The following is a 26,676-nucleotide window of genomic DNA, read 5'->3' as shown; positions in this document are numbered from 1 at the left end:
TACAATATACTATTTCCCCCATCATGCCAGGTTAAAACTTGATACTTCTAGAAGTGATTTAATTTCCTCTCATAAAATAATCAATTATGGTTTTTAAATCTTTTAAACTCCTTAAAAACAGAATTTCTTTAATGACAATATTCACTGTTACTTTAATAGTTAATCATAGTTTATTTTGTGGAAATGGGAACAAATGATTTGTGAAGTTAATGCATAAAAACCTAATGACTCTTGGTGGTGAAGAATTGTGGTAATTCAGACATTGTGACTGTTACTGAATAGGGAGGCAGCAGAATCGGTTTTTTCTAAGTCTTCAGGCTCTTAAGTATATACACTTTCTCTTCAAATTTATAGAACATATGTAAATGTATATACACAAGCATGTGTATCACCCATACCATGAGATTTAAAAGCTGCTTTTTAATTTTGTTCCTCCAACTAGGGTGAGGGACATTCGAGATGCCCAAGAGAGCCTTCCTCAGGGCAGGATTCGGCGTACCTAGTAGGTGCGGAGCGAACACACCTGATTCACAGTTTCAGTTGCTCTCTCGACTTCTGTAATACTGGGTAAGAACGTGAAATACGGAAACACAACTTAAAGGAATAGTTTATGATTAATAAAAATACAATAGAGAAGTTAGATACTGTTGCTAAAAATTTTGGTTGCAATGAAAATGTCTTCTGGTCTTATGAGATCTTAGAACCCTTAAGCCTGAACCAAACCAAACCCTCCACTGGGTCTCCTGTACCTTATTTTCATTTTGAATTTTATTTATCCATTAGTTATGGAACTTTACTTGGGCAAAAAACCTGAAAATGTGTCCTATCTGCCAAGTTACCTCTAACCAGGGGCCCATCTTCCAAGCAGTACTGTTCCTTTCTGCCTTGGGGGCCAGCATAGTTTCGAAAAAAGCACCTTTTTCCTTTCTTTGTTTCATAGTAAGTGCATTGATATTTCTATGTGAAGGAGATTGAAATCTTACTTTTACATAATTTGGGCTCCCACTTAATATTTTAAACTGAATAAAACAAAATATGGAGCTGCTAAAATGTAGTTTAGAATAGGAAAAAAAAATTAAAGTTTTCTGGAGGTTGGCTGCAAATAATGGGTTATGAATAGACTATATATTAAATACACAATATATAAGCATACACACAAATGCTTATAAAGAACTGGCTTCGAGTTAGAAAAGCTTTAGACATCATCTCATTTCATAGACGAAGAAATGGAGGCTCAGAGAAGTGATGCAGTTCTGCACAGCAAGGAAGTGGTAGACTTGGAACTTTCCCGCCATAACGGGGATTTCTTTCAGAGAGTCTAATTCATCTAACCGACGGCACGTTGGCTAGCATCTAGGCTTGATCACAAGTCCCTCAGGACAAAGTGCTGCCACGAGGGTTGAGCAGTTTCCATGGGCTCCTGACCCACTTCAGTCTTAAAGAAGTTGAGCAGGAAAGGTCGTGGAAAGCCGTGAGGCAGCTGTGCAGTGAGGGGTCACAGAGGACGTGCCCCAGCCCCAGGGGCTCCTGGCAGCCCCACCAGCGGCTAATGTTATGGAGGCGTAGAACGTGTTGGTCGCACTCATCTCCTTTAGAAGTTACAGCAATATTTTGAGAGAGATGATCTTCCTAGAGAGAAAAGAAGTATCTTGGTGAATAGCGCAGAGCTGGGATTTAAGCAACAGGGTCTGCAAGCTCCTAAAGTCAGGCTCCCAGCCACTGGGCTTCCTGCCTCACCACGTACCGGGCGGGCGGGCGGGCGGGCGGGCGGGCGGGCTCACCTGTGAGGACGCTTATTCAAAGGCCAAGTAAAAATACCTTTCGGGGAACATTATTTTTTTTAATTTATTTTCCCCCTTTGTGCCAACATTAAGTTTTACCTTTGTGCTAGGGTAAATGTCCTCTTCGTAATCTCCACTCCATCTAAACCTTTGTCTCTTATAACAGAGTTTTCCATAATGTTTGCAAGTGTAAACCTAAAAATACTCAAAGACGGCCTAATTTTCACCGTGGTAGAGTTTTCCACCAAGTTGTTGCTTATCTCTGGGTTCATTACTCAATGATACATGAAGTTAAATTAACTTGAAAAAGATAATCTGATTTTCTAAGGCACAAACCACAGGTACTAACAGAATTTACAAAACAAAACACACAAAAAGTTGGAATACTCTTATGTGTTTGGATCTGATGGCTCGAAAGGACTAAAACTCTACTTATTTCACAGATCTCCGCTCTCCTCCCAACTCCAAAAAAACGTAAAACCCAGGTTCATTTCCTGCAATAAGTAGTCATTTAATTAAAGAACAAAATTAACAGGAATCAAAATGTTGCAGCTGTATTTTTTGTTAGACATTATATAAAAAAAAAAAAGAAAAGTATAATACAGTCAATAATTTTGTGGAACATGAACTTAAAGAGTTCTCAAATTAACTGTGATCAGAATAAAAATGTCTTTTCCAACAGCATCCCGAACGCCGCTGCGCCGCAGGTCCGCGTCAGAGGCCCGAGGTGCGCCCGCGCATGCACGTCCCCCGGCCTCTGTTTTACCGCAGAACTGTAAAACCGGGTTCAAAGGCAAATGACCGTTTTCTTCTGGGAGAGCGACTCTGGGTCTCCACTGGGCCCAACAGTTTCCACTCTGCAGACACCAGAGAGCGAAGGGCGTCCTCTGGGTTCCCCTCGTACAGGTGAGCACAGCCCAGACTTCACCTGCCTCAGTGAGCCCGCTCCTCTCGCTGACGAGGCAGGGAGTCATGAGCCGAACTTCAGGAAAGTTCCCTGATGAATGTTCAGTGTTGGTATCAAAAATTAAACACAAATTCTTCTCAGAAGAAAATCTCTATGGCCTGTGGAATCTAGGAATTATAAAAAGACAAAGAGTGTAAGGTCATACATTCCTAAGTTAAAATAGTCAAAACCTCCCACAAATAAATGCGTGGCTATTGAAAGTTGCTCAGGGAGCCAAGATGGAAAACAGAAGGAGGGGCCCGCTTTGCTTCAGGCAGAGGAGGCCTCCGAGGGCTCCCGGCTCCCGGGCCTGCGCTGGACCCCAAAAGGAACGATAGGCTGAATTCTGCCTAAAACTCAGTCCGAAAGCTGCTGGTTAAGCTCTTGAAGTGTGCAAGGCCAAGGCTTTGCGAAAATCAGGAGAAGTAATGAATCAATTAATAAAACAAACTTTTGGATATTAGAGTTACCGTTTTGTTTTGTTTTTGTAAGTTGGTAATGTGTTTGTGGTAACATGTAATACATTTAACAAAGTCTCAGGTGACTAAAAATATTGTTCTTTTAAAAACTGATATTAAGTGCTAAAATGTGGTATAAAGACCTTAAGAATTATTTCCTGATGTCCAAGTATTGGGCCAGCTCTTAAAATTCTATCATCTAAGAAAGGTATTAAGGACTTATGAGAGAAGATGTATATCTTCAGTAAACAACTCTTAATAATGTGTAATGGGAAAACGTATTCAATATTTTGACATTAACACACGTAACACTATGTAACCATTCTATCCTTCTTAACATGGTAAACATGAAAAATAGCTTTAAATGTTTTACTGGACAATGTTAATTTCCTAAACATTTTTGAGTGTTTTGGATAATTGAAACTAAGATGATCTATTCCTGCCCAAACATATGCCAGTCACGGGGGAAACCTTAACAACTTCTAAACTGTTTATTTGCAATCATTTTCTCCTGCTCTTACGACCTCCTCTTCCTCCCTTAATATATTCACCCGAAACCGTCCTGGAGGATGGAACCCCATACACCTGGTTCTGCCCCACATCCACACCGACCTTACAGAGTTATTCTCCTAAACCACCACCACAGTGGCCACTTCGGGACAAACCAGAAAAGGAAAGGAATCTGCTCTTTTAGTTTAAGGCAGTATCCATACTCAGGATTTCCATTTTCTCAGTATTTGGGGCTTCAGCGTCTCTAGGCCAAGGGAGACGTGACAAAGGGCCGAGGAAAGAACATCCCTCCCAATAAGCAAGGGGAAGCCAGTCCTTCCCCCGCCGCCCCCTCCAGAGGCCCCGCGGCATCTGTGGACACCACGTCCACAGCACACATTCCCCACGACGAGGACAGGACGGCTTGGTGCTGGAACACGGCCGATGTGTCCCCACCGCAACAGAGGCTCCCCGGAGCGGGGGCCCCCTTTACCTAACGCCTCGCTGCTGTCTCCACGCCCGGCATGACCCCTGGCATGACCCCTGGCACGCCGTAGGGACTCCAGTATTTGAGTCTGGGGGAAGCATCAGCTTGTGTTAAAGATGCGAAGCTAAATGCAGGGAAGACGGGAACGGGTAACTGGAAGGGGCTTGGAGGCGTCCTGTTGGCACAGACGGGTGGGGTTCTGAAACGGGAGGTCCGGACACTCCAGGAGGGGCGGCCGACGGGCGGGCAGGTCACGTTCACTGCGCACGACCTCCTGAAGCCCCGGACCCAGTAACGTGGCTCTGCAGCCCGCCTCCCCGCGCCCCTGCGAAGCCGCCGCCGGGCAGCCGCGAGCTCCGTCCGGCTCTCTGCAGAGACGCTGAATTCGTTCACTCGGACCCGCGGGTCTTTGTCTTTCCTTTCGTTTTAAAGAAACACGCGGTAAGTACCACGAAAGCCACACCCACAGAAACCCGACCTTGTCAGATGCTTGCTCGATGCGTGTACCTCCATCTCGTTACTCTTGTATTCGTTGAGCTCCTTGCGAATGGCTGCCTGAAATTCAAGAACGGGACGTTAACAAATGAGCACAGGAAGTCAGCACCCAGGTCGTGGATGAACAGTAGTTCCTAATCTTTGCCGAGTTCCGTCGTGCTGTAACCTATTTCTACAGAAGACGACGACACACGGTTGGGCCCAGCACAGCCTCTGAGCTCGGCTGCAGGCGTCCCCAGCCCGTCCCCCGCCGTGTCCCCGACAGGCCGGTGAGGCCGCCCGCACCCCCGGGGCACACCACCCCGCACTGAGCACACGCTGAGCCGCCTGACGGAGCAGGAACAGCACAGTAATGCGGCCAGTTCGGCTTGGGGTGAACTCGGAATTCTGCAGGGAGCTCATGTGGACGCTGTTCTCGTTCGGGCACGGGGTACGGCTCTGTGTCCCGTGACAAACAGCATCGCAGTGCCCCAGACCTGTCCCCGGCCCACGGGGACCCTGCGCTCCCTCGGAGGAGCCCTCCGGGCCGGCTGAGGACGGGGAGAGGCTCCGAGTCGGGAATTTCAGCGTGTCCACACGTGTGACCCGGGACAGGCCCGCCTCCCACGGGGATTTTCTGGGCCTTACGTGAAGCGATGCTGGACGGGCCGGATTTAGAGATTCTGCCCGGCAGAGTGAGGCTGGGGGAGGGCTCACTCGGCCCCCCTGCTTCCCCCACAGCCTCTGGGACCCGCCGCTTCCTTGCTCCCTCCCCGCGCCCCACACCAGTCCCTTCAGGCTGCTCTGGAGGCCCCCCGGAGACGCCGCACACCAGAGCGGTGGGGACGGATCCAGAGCCGCCTCTGTCTACACTGCCGAGCCTTCCCGCCTGCCTCGGCCTCCTGCACCCGCGTCACTGCAGCGACTCTGCTCAAGCTCCGTCCTCTGCCTCTTTTCCACCGGAGTTTCTCCGCTCCCACACTCCTGATGCCGGGGACTGGCTCATCCTGGGGTGGGGCCGTCCTGTGCATCACGGGGCGTTCAGTGGCATCCCTGGGCTCCCCCCACTACCCCCCATTTCTGACACCAAACATGTCTCCAGACACCGCCAAGGGCAAAACTGTCCCCAGCTGCCACAGCCATGAGCCCGGGTCACCTTTGTGAAGCGGACATTGGGGCAAAGCACAGCCGCAATTTCGATATCCGCTGGCACCCACCCCCGCCCGCCCCGGGTCCAGGAACAAACTGGCTGGCCCGTCGTGGTGCCGCCCCCCCACCCCCGCCCAGCACGGTGGCGCCGTCTGTACCTTGTCGGCCGCGGACAGTCGCGTCCAGGGTTTGTCTGCCCGTCTGTCATAGTCCTGAGCTTTGGCCACTTCCACGTAATCGCTGAATCGGATCAGAATCTTCCTGTCCCGCAGTTCATCCACCGTGGGTCTCTGATTCAGCTGAAATCAGAGATGGCCCGTGAGCCGCCCGCAGCCACACCAGCGTCCTCGAGGACTCGGGCGGACAGCACGTGTCTACAGGGACGCGGACACTCGGGAACTGGGAGACACACCGCGGAGGCCAGCAAGCGCCCGCAGGCAGAGCTGAATTCCAGCCCCCGGCACTTCTGCGCCCACGGCCCAGGCTCGGGGGAAGCTCGCTGAGGAAACTCAGGGGACGCGTCTGATGGCAGCAGACACTTGCCCCGACTCCCCTGAGATGAGCCCAAATCAAAGGTCGGGGGAGGGAGGATGCTTCCTGGAGCAGTACCCCTAAGTCAGCCTCAGGAAGGACGCTGTTCACCTCCGGCGGGGGGAGATCCCCTGCCCGTCCTTACTCCGGAGCACGGAGACCGGACCGGCTCGCGGGGCTGCGACCTAGGCTGGCCGTGGCCGGTCCCACCTTCACCCCGAGAGTCCCACACCAAACCCTGGAGGCCAATAAAACTTCTGCAATTGGAGCTTCTGGACAAGCTGAAGGTACCAAGGAGCCCAAAAGGTAAGCGAATGCTGACACCCAGGGATGCTCTTCCTATGCTGTGTGTGAAGATCTCAGGTACACGGAGGTGATGCCCAGTCACCGTCCGGCTCCCTGGGGATCCGTGGAAATGTCATCGGGCCTGACCTGCCACACAAGCTGCTTCCCCCCCCAACCCGGGGCGCAGAGGGCGACACCGGGGCAGACAGAGGTGCCACCTTCCCAGCGTCTGGGGAGCGAATTCGCTGCTGTCCAGGAAAACGTCACTGAGCAACACAGTGAGGCCCTGCGTCACCCGCCCTCTCCCCACCAGTGCACCTGTCACCTGTCCCTCAAGATCCAGGGATAAGACACTGAAATCATAGTACCTTTCTTGTCAATCTTTGCTTGATTTCTCTTCTTTCTTCCTGCTCTGTCTGATCATTCCTTTCTGTGAAAGATTAAAACAGAAAGAAAAAAAAGAAAGAAAAACGGGTTGAGACTCTCATCCTTTTGGCGGGGAAGTGAGCTCCCAGCCTCTGTGTTTCTGGTGGCTGAGGCAGGCTATCAGGGACACCCCATGTCACGGCTGGTCTTCCTCCACTTGGCTGGCCACGCTCAGACCGTGGTCTCACTGCCATACGGAAACACTGGTACCAAGAGACGCTTCGCCCACGTTCCAGCCCCTCTCCTCGGCTTTCTCTGTGCCGGACTCAGCACAAAAACTCAGCTGCGCAAATTTACTTGCAGGAGAAACAGGAAGCAGCCCTCCCTCCCTCCCTCCGCCCCAACCAAATATCTACCCTCTGTCTGTATATTTACGTCCAGGAGTATAGATGACTCGCACAAATACTTTTAGTAGGGTAAGTAAACGTGCACGTCCGTGACTACTAATATGTACCACATACGAGTATCATATATGAATATTAATATACTGTCACTGCTTTTTTTTGCCTTCTGCTTAGTAGGTATACATACAGACTTTCAGCCAACCAACATACATAAGGAACACCCTTCTCCAGACTCTGGGCAACATACGCTTGCCTGGAATTTATACTTTCAGGGCATATTTCACATCTAAAGATACCATGCACCCAGCTGACTCTCTCCCGCAGGAGCGAGCTCACTTAGATGGCAGAGCCTTTTAAGGGAGCCTCAGTGCTTCACTAAACTCGGCTTTGCCGCTGAGTTGTGACTATTAACATTCAAGCTGTGCTCATACCTACAGGCGGGAGCTAAAAATAGAGAAGTCAGAGCCGTGGTGTAAAATGCAGGCTTTGCCCTGGGATACGAGATAATGGATGTCCTATTTCTGGCGCTCTCGGTTGCTAAATAAAGCCTCAGGTCCCAGGCTGTAGGAAGCTCCATTCCTGGGAAGGGAGGCTCATCTGCTGGCACAGACTCCTAGAAACACGGCTTGTTTGAGAAAGGGGGGGCCGTGCTGCTTGCACTTCACATAATCTCACAGCATCCGCCTTGACTCACACCATTCCACACATTTGTGCATTTGGGGAATTGGGTTCACGGGTGTTAGATGTACGGTACTCTTCAGTAACTTTTTTTAAAATAAAGACTTAATCTTGCATTTGAATGTTTTAAAAAGTAAATGAAGCCCTTTTATGTTCCTGGTTCCTAATCCAAGTGATAAAGCGGGAGAAACCACACGAAGCTCTCTGCAGAAAGTTGATGAGACAATCAAGAAAAAATTGTGGAAGTATCATATAAGGCCAACCATGAGGGATTTCAGTGATGACATGATGCTAATTCTTCAGGTTTCTTAAAAAACAGGCCCCAGACAAAGGCCAAGTGCAGCCTCCATGTGAAAAAACAAAACCAGATCTTTGTCTTTAATCACCAACAGTGTCATTACCAAGGTCACATGAGTGCGCAGGTGCTTTGGAGAGGTGGCCAGCAGGGGCCCCTCTGGGGCAGCTGCTCTGTTGGGCGCCAACCCCAAAAAGTCCTTCCCCAAAGCTTGAGCCCACGGGTTCTCTCCGAGCAACACCTAGCTATGGGTTTGTGGACCTTCGATTCCCAGACCCAGAACACGCTGTGCCTTATACAAACCAAGGGGTCCATGACCACAGCCCCCATACCCAGATGTTCTAGAAACAGAGCCAGCGGCTTGGAAGCCACATTCGAGTCTTCTGTAAATCATCAGAGATGCACTGTTGCTTCTAATGCAGGGGTTAGAACACAGCCCGTGGAGCTGGGCAACCTTTGGCTCTATCTCCTTGCCAAGATTCACGTCAAAAAGCTGTATTACTCCTTCAGTTAGCTTCCTTACCAGGCCAGTGGGGAGAGCGGTGCCACACCACACCGCTCTGTTGTAACGATTCAGCGCAGGTGCATAAGCAAGCCCCGAGTACCGCGGCGGGCACAGCGTGGGTCTAACGTGGGGGCATCGGGTTTGGGGTCGTCACCTGCAAAGGGGCCACGGTCTTATCCACAAATGACCCCCAAGCCGAGTTCCGAGTGTCCATCAGACCTGATCGCAGTGAGTTGTGAGCCCCCACGTGCAGATGAGCAGATGCGATGTGACAACATTCTAAGGATTAATTATAGGCAGAAAAGGCCCTGGAGCAGGAGGGCTTGAAGCCTGTGTCGGGCCTGTGATGCTGCTGTTCTACGCTGGACCACGCACGGCTACTCTATTCTCAGCTCCACAGAACAGAACAGAACATTTGCCCACTGAGAACTAGCAAGAAAATTCGCAGATACTCCCACTCGGGGCACTTGAGAAGCTCCTGAGCTAGGGACGCACCCGAGTGGCTCAAGAGTGTGGAAGGGACCGCCGTGGCCAGTGCGGAGGAAACCCGCTCTCCCCTTCCGTGCACTGCACACGAGTGCATCCGTCCCAGGTATCCACTCTGCACCTCCATTCACCAAGCACCAGTCCTATTTTTAAGGCTCTGACGTTTATTTGCAAAGACTAATACAATTGGAGGCGCTTACTGGCGCGGGGACGTGGCATCCCCAGGAGTGGGGCCGAGAGCCACGCAGAGCCGAGCCGGCTCACGGGGAAGCCCCGCCGCCCTCTGGGGCAGCAGACCCCTCTGCTCCAGCCGGCCCACCAACTCCTGGGCTGCGTTTTGGGGGCATCTGTGATTTATAAATTGCTTTATAAATGAGTGGTGGAATTTTTAAACATTCAAATACTTGGTGACTGAAATAGCTTGACTCTTCTGTCTCCTGGATCAAGCAGGTAGAGTCCACGAAAGGTTCTCTTTAAATCCTCAGACAAGACCAAGTTCACACAACACAGAAGAGGAGGGGCCACATCTTAAGTCTGACAACAAAAACACGGAATCCCTTCCCTTAGGATGAATTATGTCCCACCGTCCCTGACGGAGGGATCCGCTCAGGCAGGAGAGGGGCCGGGGGAGGGGACAGGGACCAGCCAGGACCAGCAGGGGGCTCTGCCATCCACCGGCTTTCGGGCAGAGCGTCTGCTCAGGCGCTGCCCCAACTTCGGGAAGAGCTCACAGAATAAAAAACCAAACTCACAGAATATCTGTAGTGTTCACCACGTAAAGAGGAAAAAGAATGAAAATGCTTTAAAAATCCAGGCTTTCGAGGACACCTTTTGTAGAAAATGTTTTGAAAACTAAAGTCTGCTGGCCGGACAGAGAACTCTCCGAGAAACACTTTTGAAGGGGTTTTACCACCCCCCAAAACCATCCACGGCGTCCTCTGTACTGGGGAGGTTGTTTGTGGGCACTGTGACCTCTGGGGGACACCCAGGCCACATGGAGCCAGATGGGACGGTCCTGGAATGGCACAGATGTGAGCCCCAGGGCAGGTTTCCTGGGGTTTCCAGGTCCTTGGAGCGGCCGGCTTCATCTGCCCTGGCCGTAGCACCCCAGGGCTACGTGCTCCTGCCCTCGGGTCTCTGACGCTGTCCACACCTTGCCTGTGGTCTCTGCGCCCATCAGGAACCCCTCCCAAACTGCCAGGGAAACCTGCTCCAAACCCAGAATGCAAAGAGGATACTGAGCCATTTCCCCTAGATCTACAGGGCTAATTAAATAACCCGAAAATAGGGATATCTTTAATTACGCCGCAAGGAGAGCTTTTTTTCTCTCTCTCTCTCTTAATTTTAAAAGGGAAGATTTCCAAGCGCATCAACTTTAGGGCTTGCTTCTGCCGCCGGACTTCACGGGGCTCGGGGAGCGCCCAGACCGCAGAGCAGGCTGTGAGGGCAGAACCCGCCCCCAGCCTCCCCACCTGAGGCAGGAGCCAGGGGTCCCCAGTACTCACGTTTCAAGATGTTTCTTCTCTCCAGTTCCTCCACGGCCGGTCTTTGGCTCAGCCGTCTGCGGAAAAACACTAGAATTACATTTTGCACCATGGTGGCTGCCTGCAGATTCCGCCCGGTGTCTGCCGGGGCAGAGGTGGCCGGCGCGCCCCCGAAGATCGCGTCCCCAAAAGCTGGAGGGGGGGAGGGGACCCCTGGCCACGGCCTCTTGCTGGCCAATCCAGTAAGATCCTGCACAGGACGGAGGTCGCTCTCTGTCACGGAGCTCCTGGGGCGGACCCCCTGCCACCTCGGGACGTGCGGCTCATTTCCAGACCTGCCGATCGCAGCCCCCCCGGCGGGACGCCCCCCAGGCCGAGCTCCGCCACCGCCGCCCGCCGCCCGCAGCCGGGGCGGCACCTGTCCCGCTCCTGTCCCAAGCAGCCTTGCTGGCAGCCCTCGGCAGGGGGAGTGACAGGCAGCGCCGCCTCCCGCCAGCGGAGCCAGCCGCCGAGGGAGGGGCGCCCCCACCCGCCCCCTCCCCCCTCCCCCGCCCCACCCGCGCCATCCCGGCAGAGGACCAGCCTTTCCAGCCGGGTTTCGAGTTGAAGGAGCCGGAGGATCCAGCCAAAAACAAATACATAAAATAAAGAAAAGGCTTGTCAGGAGAGAGAGGCATAATTAGCCAAAATTAGTGCCAAGCGCTCATGATTCTTGTAACTCTGATACTGTTGTCCTTGGGTCAGAGCCAGGAGCCGTCCCACTTCCGGCCCGTTAGCCCCCCGGAGACGACAGGGCTGAGCCTGTGAACGCCCAGAATCTGGGGCCACCACACGTTGCCCCAAAGAGGATGCAGCCTCCAGAAATATTTGTCTCCTCTTCACAATCCCTGTCCCAGCACAAAGCCGAGGGCGTCCCCAGGGCTCCCCCCCCACTCCCCCCACCCCCCCCCACCCCCACCCCCGCCGAGCGCACCACAGTCGCGGGCTTTGTGTGCCGCTGGCTCTGTGGACGGCTGCTTCCAGGCTGTCTTGATGTCTGGTGGGACCTGAGCCTGCCCCTCGACGAGGCCTGGCTGGGACCCAGGGGCCAAGGCTCCTGACCTGCCCCGGGCCGGAGGGGGGAGGGGCGCACGCAAGATCTGGCTCCAGGACAGAGGCTCCCTCACCCTCACCGGAAGATCCCCAATGCCCCTCACTCACTCCCTCAGCAAAGGACCAGGGAGCAGTGGTTCTGTGCCAGGCGGGTCCACGCCCCTGGACGCGGCGCTGAACCAGCTCCCCCTGCCCTGGAAAGCTCAGAGTCTAAGGAGGAAGGTAGACAAACCATATAAAAATGACCAAAACCATTCCAGGGAGTGTAACGCCACGGACGAAATAGGACAGGGCATGTGACTGAGCAACCAGGCGGGGGCAGGGGCGGAAGGTTTCGGGGAGACCCCTTTCCTCTGAGACCCGCACGAGGAGGCGGCCAGCCACGGGAAGATCACACCTCTCTAGCCGCAGTGTCCCCTAATTGCTCACACATGGGGCCTGAAGATGGGGGCAGGGGGGTGATCATGGCAGGCTTCGTGCAAGAGGGAACTTTGGGCAGAGTTGTGGAGAATCTATAGGGGGCAGAGCCTGGTGACCGGCGACGCCTGAGGACTGAGGCCATGGATTTCCTCAAACCTGGAGAGTATCCCGAATCCCCACCGGAAATGCCTCCCCACCCCCGAGCCTCTTCTTGCTGGAGGCCTGTCTTCTCTTCCAAAATGAGAACCCATCACAGACTTCCCCAGAAGTGTGAGAACCGAATGAGGTAATGCACCGAGTGTCTGTGAATGCTAGCTTGGCACAGGGTAAGTTCTCAAAAATCGTCTCAAGAAAACCCAACCTGTCAGCTGCCAACTGGCCACGGGTGGAGTGCCCAGAAAGGCCCGTCACCCGATTCCTGCGTCTCTGAAAAGCGTGGACAGCTCGCCACCAGGATCTATGCCACTGGGCCGCATGAAGGCGGGCCGGGTCCTGCCCCGCAATGCGGGGTCCTCCCAGATGCCGCCGGGCTGACGGCACAGCTGGCCCCCAGGCCACCTCCGCCCCGGCTAGAACGGGCAGTCCTCTGGGTGGACGCAGCGCCGTCAGGGACACCGCTGTGAGCAAAGCGCAGGCCCGTCACTCCCTGGCCCTCCCCGCAGAGACAGTCCAGGCGGGAGCAGAGGACCCGAGCCGCTCTGTGTGGTTCTTTCCGGGAGAGAGGATCCCAATCACCGGGGACAGGGGAGGAGGAGGCCCCGAGGGCAGTGCTGCGTGTCCAGAGGTCAGTCTAGACTCACCCCTACCCAGGAGGCCACCCGGTACCCAGGATCCCACTTCATGAGACTGTGAACTTCTGCCTTGGGTTCACCCGACCTTCCTTCATCACATGTTCTGGGAGCACTCATGACACGAGGAGCCCTGGGGACAGGGTGGTGAGAAGGGGGACCCAGTCCTGTGCCGGGCCTGCAGGCTCTCCTGGGGTAGAGATGCTCACTCTGTTCTCATGCAGCACGAGGACGAAGCCTAGGGTAGGGGGGCTGACGTGGGCAGGGCCGGCTCCCTGGAAGGTGCCCCTGGAGTTGAGATCCAACAGGTAAGTGGGGATTGCTAAGCGAGAAGGGGAAGGAAGAGCAAGTGCAAAGGTCCTGAGGTCAGGAAGAATTCTGCAAATGCTCTTTAGACTGAATGGAGGTGTGTGAGCATCTCTGGGGCAGGAGAGCTGGGTGGGGGCACAACCTGGAGTCAGGTGAGGAGTCTGGATTCGTTCCAGGAGTCTGAGAAGGCATACGATGGTTTGAAGCAGGGAAGGGTGGGGTGGGCTTGAGGGGATGCCAAGATCAGGTGTGCCTTGGGAAGCTCTCTCTGGACCCCTCCAGGCTGCTGTCCAAGAAAGGACAGGGCAGAACCCACCAACAGGAGACACCGGCCTTCCCAGGGTCAGGACCCCCGTCGGACAGGAAGGACGGGTGCTCCAGACCGGCGAGTGGCCGAGGGCCCTGGGAAACGTTCACGGCACCGGGAAGGTCCTGGCTCTGGAGGAAGAACAATGCAAACTCCAAGGTAGTACCCCTTAGACTACATATATAAACCACAGCATTCTGTCCACTTGCTGCTCAACTCGGCTCGGCTCTCTGCGTGGGCTGAGGCTTCCAGAAGCAGGAGTGACAACGACCCCACTTACTGTCAGAGACAGACGGCGAGGAGACCATGAAGGCCCAGAGAGGCAAACGTGATCAGGTCTTACCGCCCACGTAGACCCCAGGGCCCGGCGCCTGTGACCACACGCAGTGAGACCAGGCGGCAAATGAGAGCACGGAGACCCCTCTCCCTACGCGGCCCCGGGGCAGGGGATGAGGCCGGAGCATCTTCACTTTCCTCGGTGGCAAGGGGCTCTCAGAGGACCCGCAGACACAGCCCCAAGGTGGCTGGGCTGGGGGGCTGGGGGGTTGGGGGGGCCGTGGCCTCAGGGAGGGCGTGGGTGCACTCCAGCCCCCAAGGGTTCCCAAGCTCCTCCTGGAGGCTCCTCCCTCTCCCGATTCAGAAACGCGCCCCAGCGAGCGAGGAGTGAGGAGCAGGTGCCACTGGGGAAGACACGTTCTATTTCTGACTCTTCCCACGGAGAAAGCTGGAGTGTGGCAGCTAATTACAGCGCTGCGGGGGGAGGGAGGGAGCGGCAGGAAAAGGAGTGTCAGGGTAGAGAGAGGCCCCTGCCCGCCTCCCGGCCTGGTCCCCGCCTGTGCACAGAGGAGACCTGGGGAGACCAGCACTGGCCCGGGGCCGGGAGTGCGCTGACAGGCCGTGGGGGCTCGAACGGGAGGTGAAGGTCTGGAGCACCCAGCGAGGGCAAGGTGAGGGGTGTGGGACCCCGCGGGACAGTGTGTGCACACGTGGTCCCGCCACCAGCTCGTGCCCCTGGTCCCACGGGGCCCTCCCGCCTCTCCACGGAACAGATGCCCCACATCCGACCCTGTGCTGCGAACACGGGAAACAACAGAGGATGGAGGAGGCGAAGGGCGGAGGGTGCGTGGCCGACCAGATGCCCGCGTGGGCTGCACGAGAGCAAAGGACGCAGTCGCACCGTCCCCGAGGCTCTGGCTCTGCACAAGATGGGCGCGTTTCCACGCCGTCCCCACCAGCACCGAGGGCCACCGCACAGGCACGGGGGCTGAGTCGGGCCCCAGCTCTGCACCTGCTAATGCCCTCCCCGACCCGAGCCTCGGGTCCCCAGCCGTCCCCGCCCCAGTGCCCCCCCGGGGTTCTGAGGGGGGAGGACACTGAAGACAGGAGCTGGCACACAAACAGGGGGCACTATTGTTACTGGTGTCTACAGTGCTCACCCGGCGTGCTGAGGCCAGGTCTCTTCCAGCCTCACCGAGGGAGCTGCAATCTCTAACCTGCTGGCAGCCTCTGTGCCCGCCAGGATCCCCAGGAAACACTCCTCCATCAGACACTCATTCATACTCCCTGCATTAGACACACACAGGCCTCCATCAGACACTCACTCCCTCCCCCATCAGACACTCGCTCATCCCCTCCTCCATCAGACACGCATTCATACTTCCCTCCGTCAGACACACACAGGCCTCCATCAGACACTCACCCCTCTTCCCTTAGACACTCACTCACCCATCCCTCCTCCATCAGACACACACAGGCCTTCCTCCATCAGACACTCATTCATGCCTTCCTCCATCAGACACACTCCCTCCCTCCCCCATCAGACACTCACAGGCCTTCCTCCATCATTCACGCATCTATCACTCACTCACCCTCCTCCATCAGACACTCATTCACCCCCTCCTCCACCAGACCCTCGGTGCCAGGCTCACACCAGCACAGGCACAGGGTGGTGACTGAGGCCCAACCATCTGCCACCTTCAAGGAGGTGACCCTGCTGCACCATCACACAGCGCCCACCCCGTCCACGTGACCGTGGGCTCTAGCAGCTGCCCTGGGCCAGGGGTGCAGGGACCCCCAGTGCTCACCAGGGTCGGGGGGCCCCCTACACTTTCCAGCCCCCTGCAGCCAGGCAGGGCTATGCGGATGGTTCGGAGCAGTGACTGGGAGGAGAGATGCTGGGTCTGGACTGAGCCCTCGAAGAGGTGTGGGAACTTCCGCGGGCTCCCCTCCCCTCCGCGGGCACCTGGGCCTCACGCCAGACGGCAGAGCCTCCAACCTGAGAGGCCCAGGCCTGCCTCCGTGTGAGGCCAGCTGCCCTGGAGGCTCGCCCTGACCATGATGGACGGAGCACACCTGTGCTGGGTGGGGCCACTGAGGTTGGGGTGTCACCACAGCGCCGTCTGACCTCGGGAGGCACAGCTCGGGCCACAGCTGGCCGTGACCCTGGCTTTGGCCCCAGGGCACCATGCCACAGGGGCCAGGCCTGGCCTCCCACCTCTGCCTGCAGCCTGGACCCGCCCAGAGCCTTCTCCAGCGTGGGGCCAGGCCCAGGGAGCCCTGCAAGGCCAGGTGGACCGAAGGTGTAGGTGCCCCTCTGCCCACACCATCGGGGCCGGGGGGCAGCCTGGCCACCAGACCATCAGTGCTCCACACTCCACATACAGCAAGCAGGTGCATTTTTGACTCACAGGATACTTCAAGAAACAACACGAAGGGACGAAGGGACGTTAATCAATTGCGAGTTTCACTTTCAAGTATGTTTCCTGACTTTCCTGGAATATACAGAAGACTTGGCTACTTGGGTGCACACCCCTGACCCCCAGGGATGGCGTGGGGCAGAGTGGGCACCCTGGTGCCTGGCAGTCCCCGCGGCTCTCCTCCTTCCGGGCCCGGTCAACGGTCCTGCCCAGGGCTTGGCCAGAACCCAAGACCAGGGCCCCAGAGCTGTCCAAGGACAAGAGGCCATGACGTGGGCCAGACCCTGCTCGGTGGCTGGAGCGGAGGCTGGTGGGGAGGTGGGGACAGGAACCTGTGTGTGGGCAGCGCCACCGAGAACAAGAGCCACCTGCACACACACACCCCCCCCCCCCGGCCCGCACTCCAGGGGGGGGTCTGAGCACTGACCCCACCCCTGGCCCGTGCTCCGGGGGGTCTGAGCATGGACTCCACCTCCCCACCCCCGCATCCCCACTCCGGGGGGTCTGAGCACGGACCCCACCCCACCCCCACCCCCACTCCAGGGGGTCTGAGCACGGGACCCCCTCCCCCCTGCCTGCACTCCGGGGGGTCTGAGCACGGACCCCACCCAAACCCCACTCCGGGGGGTCTGAGGACGGACCCCATCCCCAGCTTGCTGCTGCTGAGGGGTGTGTGTGGGGGTCTGGGGAAGTGTCCGACTGGTACCCCTCTCTCCAGAACCATGAGGCCCCAGGCTTCCATGAGGCCCATGAAACCCAACTCTGTGATGTGCTCCTGTGCTCGCCACCTCTCATTTGCCAGGGAAACTGAGTCACAGGAGTCAAACTCCAGGTCACCTGACCCCCATAAAAGGGCCACCTTCACCACACTCGCTGTACGTCCTCTTTGACCTGCAGCCGCTCTGTGGGTCGGGCTGTCCCGTCCACAGACAGCGAGGCCCAGCGCAGCCCTCTGGCTCACACCGCCCTGCCTGTCCCCGCGGCCCCGCTCTCACCCGCGGGACTCACTCAGCCTGCCCTCTGCCTCAGACCCTATCACCCACCGATGAGCACCCTCTGCCAGAAAAACCACAGAACCCCCAAACTGAGGTCCTCACAAACAGCTCACGAAACCCCAGAGAAGCCTCTGGAACCACGCTCTGTGGGCTGAGCCTTCCCGCCCTTCACTGGCCCGATTCCCTGGGGGAAACGGCTCCTTCTTCTGCAGAGCGCGGAGCCCCCGGGAAAGGGCCCTGCTGGGACTCAGCGACCGGCCCCGCACGCCTCCCTCCTCATGCGCCCTGTCCCCGTGCAGCTTGTGTCAGGGGCCCAGCCGCACACCTGCCCTCGCGTGCCCTGGCTCCCCACAGCCCCTGTGGCCTCGGCTCCCGCTCACCAGGCTTCCCGAGAAACCCCCCACCCGGTACATCCGACCCGATTCACTGGCCTAGAGAAGCCCTTTCGGGGCGCAGCAGCTGCTTCGAGGTGAAGGGGGAGCATCTCGACCCAGGTCCCTCCAGACCTTGAGTCCTGACCCCGCCACCCTCCAGCTCTGTGACGTGGGCAGCCCCCTGTGCCTTCTGAGCGGCCCTTTTCTCCCCTGAAAACGGGAGGACGACCGCAGCCGCCTCTCGGGGCTGCTGCTAACGAAGTGAACCGGCCCAGACGCCCGGAGCCCGGGCCCGGCACACGGCAGGCCCAGGGCTGTGCCGGTTCCCCAACTGTCCCCGCACGGCGCTCAGGCTGCAGGGAATCGGGGGCGCAAAGGGACAGCAGGCCTGGCTCGGGGGGGTGTGGGTCAGAAACAGCATGCCCCAGCCTCATGCTTGGCCCCACTGCGTACCGGAGCCCCGAGCCCCTACTTCGTCCTTGGCCGAGCTTCGAACACCGCTGACGTCACCGCAGTGCCAAGCAGCACTGAGAACCGATTCCTTCCAAGGAGGCAGAGTGCCTTTCTGGAAAGGGAAGCCTCAGCTGCCGAGCAGACAGCTTCACACCCACGGGCCGCCGGGCTATTCTGGGAGCTCCTTCCCGGGAACGCCGCGCCTGCCGCCCCCCCAGCCTGGAGCCACCAAGGCGCGCTGGCATCCCTGCCTGGGACGGATTCCCCCGGCGGGGCGGCGTCTCTGCAGTCGTTCCGCGGGGATTCCTCCTGCCACACGCAGGCCTGTGCCGCGCACCGGCTTTGGGGAGCTGCCACGGGGCGCTGTCGGGGCAGCAGACCCACAGGGGCTCGTGGGCCAGCCTGAGAGAGAGGGCCGGGGGGGCGAGGCCACTTGAGGGGGTGACCCAAGGACCAGGCCACAGAAAGCAGGGACAGGCTGCGGGCTCTGAGGGGGTGGAGCCTTCCACGATGGGGAACAGCAGCTCCCCCAAACCTGAGCCCCGTGTCCTTGCAGTCATCCCACGTCGGTACTGTCCTGTGCTGTGGGGTCTGCGCCCAGCCCTAGGCCAAGGCGTCCATGGTTGAAGGAGGCGGGGGGAGTGGGGGGAGAAGAGGTGGGGAGGAGGCAAGACAGCAGGACTGTGCCAGGGACGGGAGCCCGAGGGACGGGTGTGACCCAGCAGCGGTGCAGCCTGAGGTCAGCCGCTGCCCAAGCCCGGCAAGGCCACCCCCACGCCCCCACCCGCTGCCCACCGCTGGGGAGATGGGGGCAGTGCGCGCACACCCAGGACGAGGCATGCAGCTGGCCTGTTAGGGACCCGAGTCTCCCAGGGGTGGGGCCTTCATCCACCTGGCCCCTTTCCTGCCCCTGACTTCCCACGGCCACGGCCTCTGGGTCAGCGCCTCCCGCAGGGCTGGCCACTCAGCCGGGGGTCCTGGGACATGCTAAGTCTCCCGGGGGCACTGGCAGCCGCTGTGGTGAGCGTGTGGAGCCCAAAGCCACCATCCCCCCAGGTCCCACTGAAGTAACAACCACGATCACAGGTCACTGTGTTACGTGCAGAACGGTGGAGGGCCACACGGCGGGAAACTCAGTGTTGGCCAGAGTGTAGACCAACAGTCCTCCACCCCCCTTTGGTGGGACCGTCAGCGCCGTCTACCAAGATTATAAATGCCCGTATCCTTTGACCCAACGATTCCAGCTCGAGGTGGGCAGTTTCTGAAGTGCTCTCACGGGCGCCGATGCGTTACAGCAAAATGCAGGGCAGAGGCTTTACGCCCACTTAGGGGCTGGACAAAGAAAGCAGTTGGCCGGCAACAGAACTCTGTGCAGACGTGGAAAAGGACAGGGTGCGTCTATGCTGGCCTTTATTGGAAGGCTCGTCTAGCTGGACTCTGGGAAGAATAGGCAGAAAAGTGAAGACAGAAAACGCAAAATCGTGTTGTGGTTAAAAATCTGGGCTCCAAATCTGGCCTCGGCTGGGATTCTAACTTCTCCACAAATCAGCTCCACAAACCTGCTCGTGAATTTCTCACTGCCTTTTGCTCAGTGAGAAGTGTCCACCTGGCAAGGCAACAGTCCCCAGGTGTTCATTCAATCCCTCATCCAGGTGCCACAGTGGAGGTATTTTGTAGATGTGATTACAGTCCACAATCAGGTGACTTTACAGAAAAGAGACTGTCCTGGATGCTCTGGGTGGGCCTGGTCTAATCAGTTGAAAGGCTTTGCAAGCTGGGCTCAGGCTCTCTGGTGAAGAAGGAATTCCGCCTGTGGACAGTGGCCTCTGCCCATGTCTGAGGGTCCCAGCCTTTCCTGATGGCCCGTGTCACGGATTCCAGACCTGCCTAGCCAGCCCCACAGTCACCCATGCCCACACCTTGCAATAAATCCCTTATTCTCCTAGCGTGTCTGTTTCCCTGGTGTCCGACCGACACCACCTCCTTGCCCATAAATGAGGATGACAATACTATGGGAGAAGCTCTCTCCTGTGTCCCCACTCACCGACTCCGGATGCACCAACGCTCCCAATCCTGCAAGGCCAGGGCCCGGTGACCGTGCTCAGCCCGCAGCCGATGCTGCCCAGTCTGTTCTCAACGGTGAGCTCTGCGCCCATCGGGAACTGCTCCCTTTGTTCCCAAACCTATGTGTACCAGGTGTGCTTATTTTTGTGATTAGGTAATTTAATTAAGTTTTATGCACACTGATTAAATGCCTTAATATGGGTGTGAAAGGAAAATCCTGTGAGAACAGGGTTGAAGGCTTGGAGTCAGGAAAGTGAAGATGTTTTATAGTGCTGTCGGCCTAGTGTGGGGGAGGGAGCAAAAATGACGGGAGGGAATCGAAAATTCTGGGAGGATGCTGCACTTAGGTCCTTCCAAGCGCCTCCAAATGCTCACGCCCCTTCAAAGAAACCGACACTAGAAACCGCACTGGAGGGATCCCACCTCTGCGTCACGAAGAACTCCAGCGTAGGTCCCCCCTCAGTGGACTGTTCTCCATTCTCACCTGCGTGACTCGGGCTAGGAAAGCATTTAGAGCGAGAACAGGTCGTGTTTATAATTTCTGCTTTTAACTGGCTTTCTGATGCATTGCCGGGGTCTCGCCCTGTCCTGTCTCCCCCGGGGGCCTGGGAGCCGTGGGCAGGGGCTGCGGACATGGGCCCAACCTGGACGACGCAACACCAAGGCAGACGGAAACCAAAGCTCCACTTGAAACCCTCCTCCACCAGCCTCCACCCCAGAGGATTTCTACCGGACACGCGACTCCATCAATGCAGTCAGGAGCACCTGGCCCTCACGGCCCGGGGCGGGGAGGGGAGGGAGGGGCCGGGGACCGGGAGCAGCACCCCTGTACCTGGCACGCGGGGAGCACGTCCCGTGTCCCACCACCCCGTGCTTCATGTCCCTGCACCTCTTACACACTCGCGTAGCTGACCGCCCTCCCGCCCGCCCTGTCCCCTCGTCCTGAAAGCACTGCCTCCATCCTTCCCCAGTCCCCGGAGCTCGGAGCAGAGGTGGCGCACAGAGTTGCTCAGGAAGTGTGTCCTTGAACTGAGAGGTCATCAGAGGGGGTAATCACTGAGGAAGGGACAACAGCAACTGTCCACGTCACCCCAGCTTCCTGCCACCTCCCGGCGCTGGACTGTACGTGCGGCACTCTCCTGAGCCCATGGGGCCTCCACGGAGACTCCTCGGGCCAGATTGCTTCAGAAGCTGCTGCTACCTAAGACGGAATGCTTCCATTCCCTCGTCCATCTGTTTGCTCGTTCCTTCCCCTCTCTCTTCATTCTATCTACACAACAAAATTAACTTGAACACCCACAATAGCACAGACTGCTAGTTTCCTGCCTGATCTCCAGCCTCCCTTCCTATGCAGCACCAGAAAGCTGATTCTGCTCAGGGCAGCCTCTTTCCTAGCCAAACCTGGCCACATGGAGGGGTTCTGACCAAAGATATGCCGAGGAGCCTCAGGGAAGAGCCGATTCAGCTGGGATGTATGCACCTTTGGGACTTAAATGTGATGTCCGGTGCTCCTGCAGCCATCTTAGACCATGGAGGATAAATGCCAGTGTGAGCGTAACTGAACAGGAAGACAGAAGGAACCTGGACTCTCAGTGACTTTGGAACAGTCATGACAGACCCAACAGTCTGCAACTGTTTCATGAAGCAGAGTGGCTCTAGGCCCGGTATTCACAGCCAGCCTACCTGGGTCAGATCTCAACTAAGTGTCATCCTACTTGTGTGACTTTGAACATCTACCTAACTTCTCTGAGCCACCGTCCCCTTAGCTATAAAATACAACAAACATAGTACTTACATCTTGGGCTTCAGCGAATGCAGGCCAAGCAGAGTCCACGACACAGAACACAAGTTTAATAAACGTTACACGCTACCATGTCGTTGTTACAACCACAGCCACTACTCGCATGAGTTAAGCCCCGATTGCAGGTAGAGCAGGGCCAGGTGTACTCAGTCCCTGCAAATGCCAAGCAGGCAGGAACTACATACCCATTCCCTAGGCTCAGCCGGGTAATGTGATGTGCCCGTGCTCAGTCTCCAAGTCCCAGCCAGGGGACCTTTAAACCACCAGACCACCTGCTCCCCTGGTTTGGGATTCGTGTTCTATTGATACTGAAGGGGGTTGATGTCATTTTGCATTTTCTTACAAAACATGCTGTACTTCCTTGACAGATTTCCAAGCAACCAGGGAAAACAAAGAGCAGCTGACCCTGGGGCCAGCTCAAGGCTCCAGGCTCCCTACACAGTGATACAAACAAGGGAGCCTGAGTCCCACACACTGGTGCTCCCTGCAAACCATGAGCTCCACACAAAGACCAAGATTTATATTTATGTTCTCCAAAAATTAGATTTGTCAAACTTTTCCTGATTTGGAAGCTCTGTTTTCTGTTGCTTAGCTACCTCTGTCTAAAAGCAGAATGTGCAAGATCTACACCTTACAGACACCGCTCTGACCGGACGCCTTTGGCCTTGCCTGCTGCCCAGGCCTTGCGGGACCGTGGAGCACCCTCCCTCCCGGGCAGAGGTCACGTCTTACCGTCCCCACAACACCCCACAGGGCCTGCTCACAGCCCTGCCTCTAGCGTTCCTTTTGCAGTTTTGCAATCAGTCCTCAAGAGCGCCCTCATAAATGGGGGCATTCCTGACTTCGGAAGCTGCGTAATATTGGCGGCTGGCCCCTCACCACGGCGGTGGTGCGGAGCTGCCAAGCTGACAGCCAAGAGGGTTTGGCAGGATAGAGTAGACCTGCCCTCCCGACATCTTGAGCTTTCTAAACAGAAAGAGAAGCAAAGCCCCAGGAACATGCCCGAGGCCCCTGGGACGGCTGGGAAGGACGTCAGGTAAATCTGCTTCCCCCCAAATGGAAGAAAGGCAGAGAGACTGCTAAGCAGGGTCTGTGATGTCCGTCCTCCCACACGCCCACCCCCCCATCTCTGCAGACAGGGCTCCTGCAGACAGGGAGGCCCCTGACCTGGCTGTAGGTGTGGGCTTCAGTCCCCTGGAAGATGGATGGAGCCCGGGGACATCAAGGGGCTGAGGCCAGCGTCCCCTAAGTGCTTCCTGTGCATGAGACTGGGCATGTTAGCGACCCTGCCGAAGGTGACCATAATGAAGGCAGTGACGGAATGAGGATGGGTAACGGGGTGATGAAGACCCTGAGGAAGATGCTCAAGGTCTGATGAAGATGATGGTGAAGAAGATGGAGATGCTAACGCTGATGTTTGGGACCAGCCTGCACACACTGTCGCCCCGATCCTTGTGACAATAACGCGAACACGTGCAGCACCCATGGGGCCCCCGCCTGGCCCAGGGATCCGTATCGGGGAAGGTCTGCTCTGGTGGGAACAGAAACATTCTAGAACTGGCGATGGGGGCACACAATGGTACAAACACACAGAAAGCCGTGAATCGCGCACTTTGAAAAGGTGAACTGATCGGTACAGAAACTATATAGCCCAATAAACTGTTAAGACAAAAAGACAAACTCCCTATCCCTGTGGGAATCCTTATTTTTCCCCCGGTGTTTCCTCCCTGCCAGGCAGCTCTAGGCATCTCCTGTGTCCTGTCATAGGGCCTCCATTCTGCAGCCCCGCAGGATGGACTCTTCTGGAAGCACTCCCGTTTTATGGAGGAGGAAAGGGAGGTGCAGGCCAGGGAGGTGGCCGCCCGCGGTCACGCGGCTGGAAACCAGGACCCGGATGGCAGCCGAGGCCTTCTGGACAGAGCTCAGCCACACGGAGATGCCGTCTGTGATCCGGGTGAGCAGGGGTCCTACCCCAGCTCTCAGAGCGCCACTGCACCCCTGCCAGAGGAAGAGGAAGGTTCCACGGGCATCGCACGGAGCACTGGCGACTACCCTCTGGGCCTTGACGCTTCTGCTGCCCACAGCCAGATTAGATCCTGGTGCGTTATTTCTCTATGGCAACTCTACAGTCGAAAATCCCCTACGCTCAGCACAAGCGAGAAGGAGCTTCTCAGAAAACAAGCACGCAAGGGATTTCATATCACAGGTGCAAAGAGGGGGCCCCAGGCCAAATATGGCCCACAAATGTGTTTTATGGGGTCTACACATTGCTTTTTTAAAAATGTGAATAGAAAAAAAAAATAATAAAAAATAAAAATGTGAATAGGCTGCCAACATTTAACTGAAGGAAAATGCGCATAAAAATAAACATCCCCAGTTTCTCTTGAAAGATCCCAGCACACTGGTCCTGCATTCCGGAGGTGACATCCACGCTTTGCTGGATAGCAGCTGCCGCCTTCAGCAAGGACACGGACTCCACACCCGCCACAGATGCTGTCCGGCCCATGTCCCTGTGGAGCACGAGGGCTGGGACTTCTCTGTGGAGTGAGCTGTGAAGACACAGTCTGAGTCCCCCTCCGGAGAGTCAGGTGGTGAGTCTTTGTCACTGCAGGAAAACTCCACTTTTCCTCCTGAAAATGCTCAGGGAGCTTTTGGAGCAGCCCTGTCGTCCGCCGGCCTTCCGGGGATGGTGTGGGGGAGCGTGGGGGAGCGTGGGGGCTCCCACCCCAGGGCCCAAGGACCTGCAGCCCAGCTGAGGCCCAGTCTGGTCAGCTGAGCTGGGGGCAGCCCTGCAGCAGGACATGCATACAGACCACGGCGAGGACGCGCCCCGGGACAGAAGCACGCTCCAAAATTAGGAATGCCCAGTGCGGCTATGAAGATGCACATGACCCACAGATACGCTTCTGAATGTGTTGGTTACCCATCAAACTGGTGAATGGAATCACTGCTTAAAGATGTCCAAAGACCCCACTACATAAAGGACGTCATTCATTCAATACATATTTACTTCGTGGAATCGGATTCTTACTGAATTGCAGCCTACCCACTCTGTGGGGTCCACCTTGATGTCCACCCATCCAACCATCCATCCATCCCAACCAACCATCCATCTACCCACCCACCTAACTACACAACCACTTAACCATCCGTCCTTCTATCCATCTCTCTGTCTACCCACCCATCCACATAACTATGCGTCCCTCCACAGCCCTCAGCTAAGCCCTCCAGCTACCCGTCCATTCAACAGTTGCTGGCTGGGAGCCTGTTTTATACCAGGCGGTAGGGCAGGCACTGGGGTTAAAGCATCAAAGAAACAGGGTCCTTTCCTTCTCTGCCTCGGTGGAGAATCACACGAGCAAATCAGTGGTCTTGAACCAGGGATGGCCCATGGCACATTTCAGGGTGCTGTGATGGGGCTAAGGCAGTGGGTGCTGAGGACTCGGATCGGAGCTGAGCCGGGCAGGCTCAAGCTCATGTCCTCACTCAGCTACTCCCTGGCTACGGACAACTCTGAGCCTCAGTTTCCTCACAGGCGAAACGGAGATGGTGAGATCTATCACCTGGGCTTAGCTAACATGACATCATGAGGTCCTGAGCCCAGACAAGCAGCGGCTACACGGGTAAAATTCCAGTAATGTTTGCATGCCCAGGATACATAAAGCTTGCCTCAGATTCTTAAATCCATGACCTTAAAGGTTAATAATCATGGGCATGATGCTGCATTTTGCAAATTTGGGATTCACAGTGAAAAGGAAAGCCCATTATAGCTCCAAATTTATGTTCCCCACACAGCTGTGCTTCTTTCTTTTTGGTGAAGATGCCCAGCTGTTAAGTTTTTTTGTTTGTTTTTTATTTTGTTTTTTTGTTTTTGGGGGGGGTTTGGGGTTTTTTTGCTCAAGAGTGATCTTGGGCACAATGAGTTCTTTATGAATTTACTCATCCACCTTACTCCCTCCAATTTCTAAAAACTCCTTTGGAAACTGACCCATTGGCAGCTTCCGACACTGAGCCAATGAATGTGCTCTGATGCATCAGGAAGCTGAGCTCAGCTTCTCAGGATCCTTGCCGAGGGGTCAAGCTGGTGCTGGGAGAGTATTCTGCCACCAAGGGGTGGTCCTCAACCTGAGACCTCTCCTGATTGAGTCCTAGGTCAGCTGCTCAGACTCCCACCTCTGATGGATCAGGAGAGCTCAGGCCCAGCCAGCCCTCATTGGCATCTGAGGAAGATCATAGCCTTCCCCACAGCCCGATTCATCCAAACACAAACACTCAGCTCCTAATATGCCCAACCCCAAATCCCAAATTATTCAGCAAGGGCCAATAGCTTGAGCCCTGCAGGCTTTCAGAACACAGAAAAGTGGATTCCAAGTCCCCTGTATTTTGCTTTGCTTGCATTTCATGCTGCCCCATTTCCAGGAGATCAAGAGGCTTGCTCTGTCCCTGGAGGTCAGTGAAAAACTACTGACCACTTGCTCGCTCTCTGTGAAAGCAGCATGACGTCAGAAGGAAGATACCTGGTACGAAATGAACCGACAGTAACGGGAAACACACAACCC

General features: G+C 56.2%; 1 protein-coding gene across 2 annotated transcripts in view; it reads right to left on the bottom strand.

The window, feature by feature from the left end:
- Window positions 1-2,267: 2,267 nt before the first annotated feature.
- Window positions 2,268-26,676, bottom strand: part of PHACTR3 (phosphatase and actin regulator 3) — a 215,116-nt gene continuing 190,707 nt past the window's right edge. For both annotated transcript variants that reach the window (XM_078057341.1, XM_078057342.1), the window contains exons 9-13: window positions 10,840-10,895; window positions 6,969-7,030; window positions 5,943-6,083; window positions 4,640-4,716; window positions 2,268-2,855 (exon numbers count right to left, since the gene is read on the bottom strand). In XM_078057341.1, coding sequence (XP_077913467.1) covers window positions 2,840-2,855; window positions 4,640-4,716; window positions 5,943-6,083; window positions 6,969-7,030; window positions 10,840-10,895 — 352 coding nt within the window. In that variant the 3' untranslated portion in view covers window positions 2,268-2,839. The remainder of the gene's footprint in view (window positions 2,856-4,639; window positions 4,717-5,942; window positions 6,084-6,968; window positions 7,031-10,839; window positions 10,896-26,676) is intronic.

The sequence above is a fragment of the Halichoerus grypus genome, chromosome 10 (assembly GCF_964656455.1).
Source record: "Halichoerus grypus chromosome 10, mHalGry1.hap1.1, whole genome shotgun sequence".
NCBI classification, from domain to species: Eukaryota; Metazoa; Chordata; class Mammalia; order Carnivora; family Phocidae; genus Halichoerus; species Halichoerus grypus.
The sequence above is the reverse complement of the archived record's forward strand: the minus strand, read 5'-3'. Positions and strand labels throughout refer to the sequence as shown.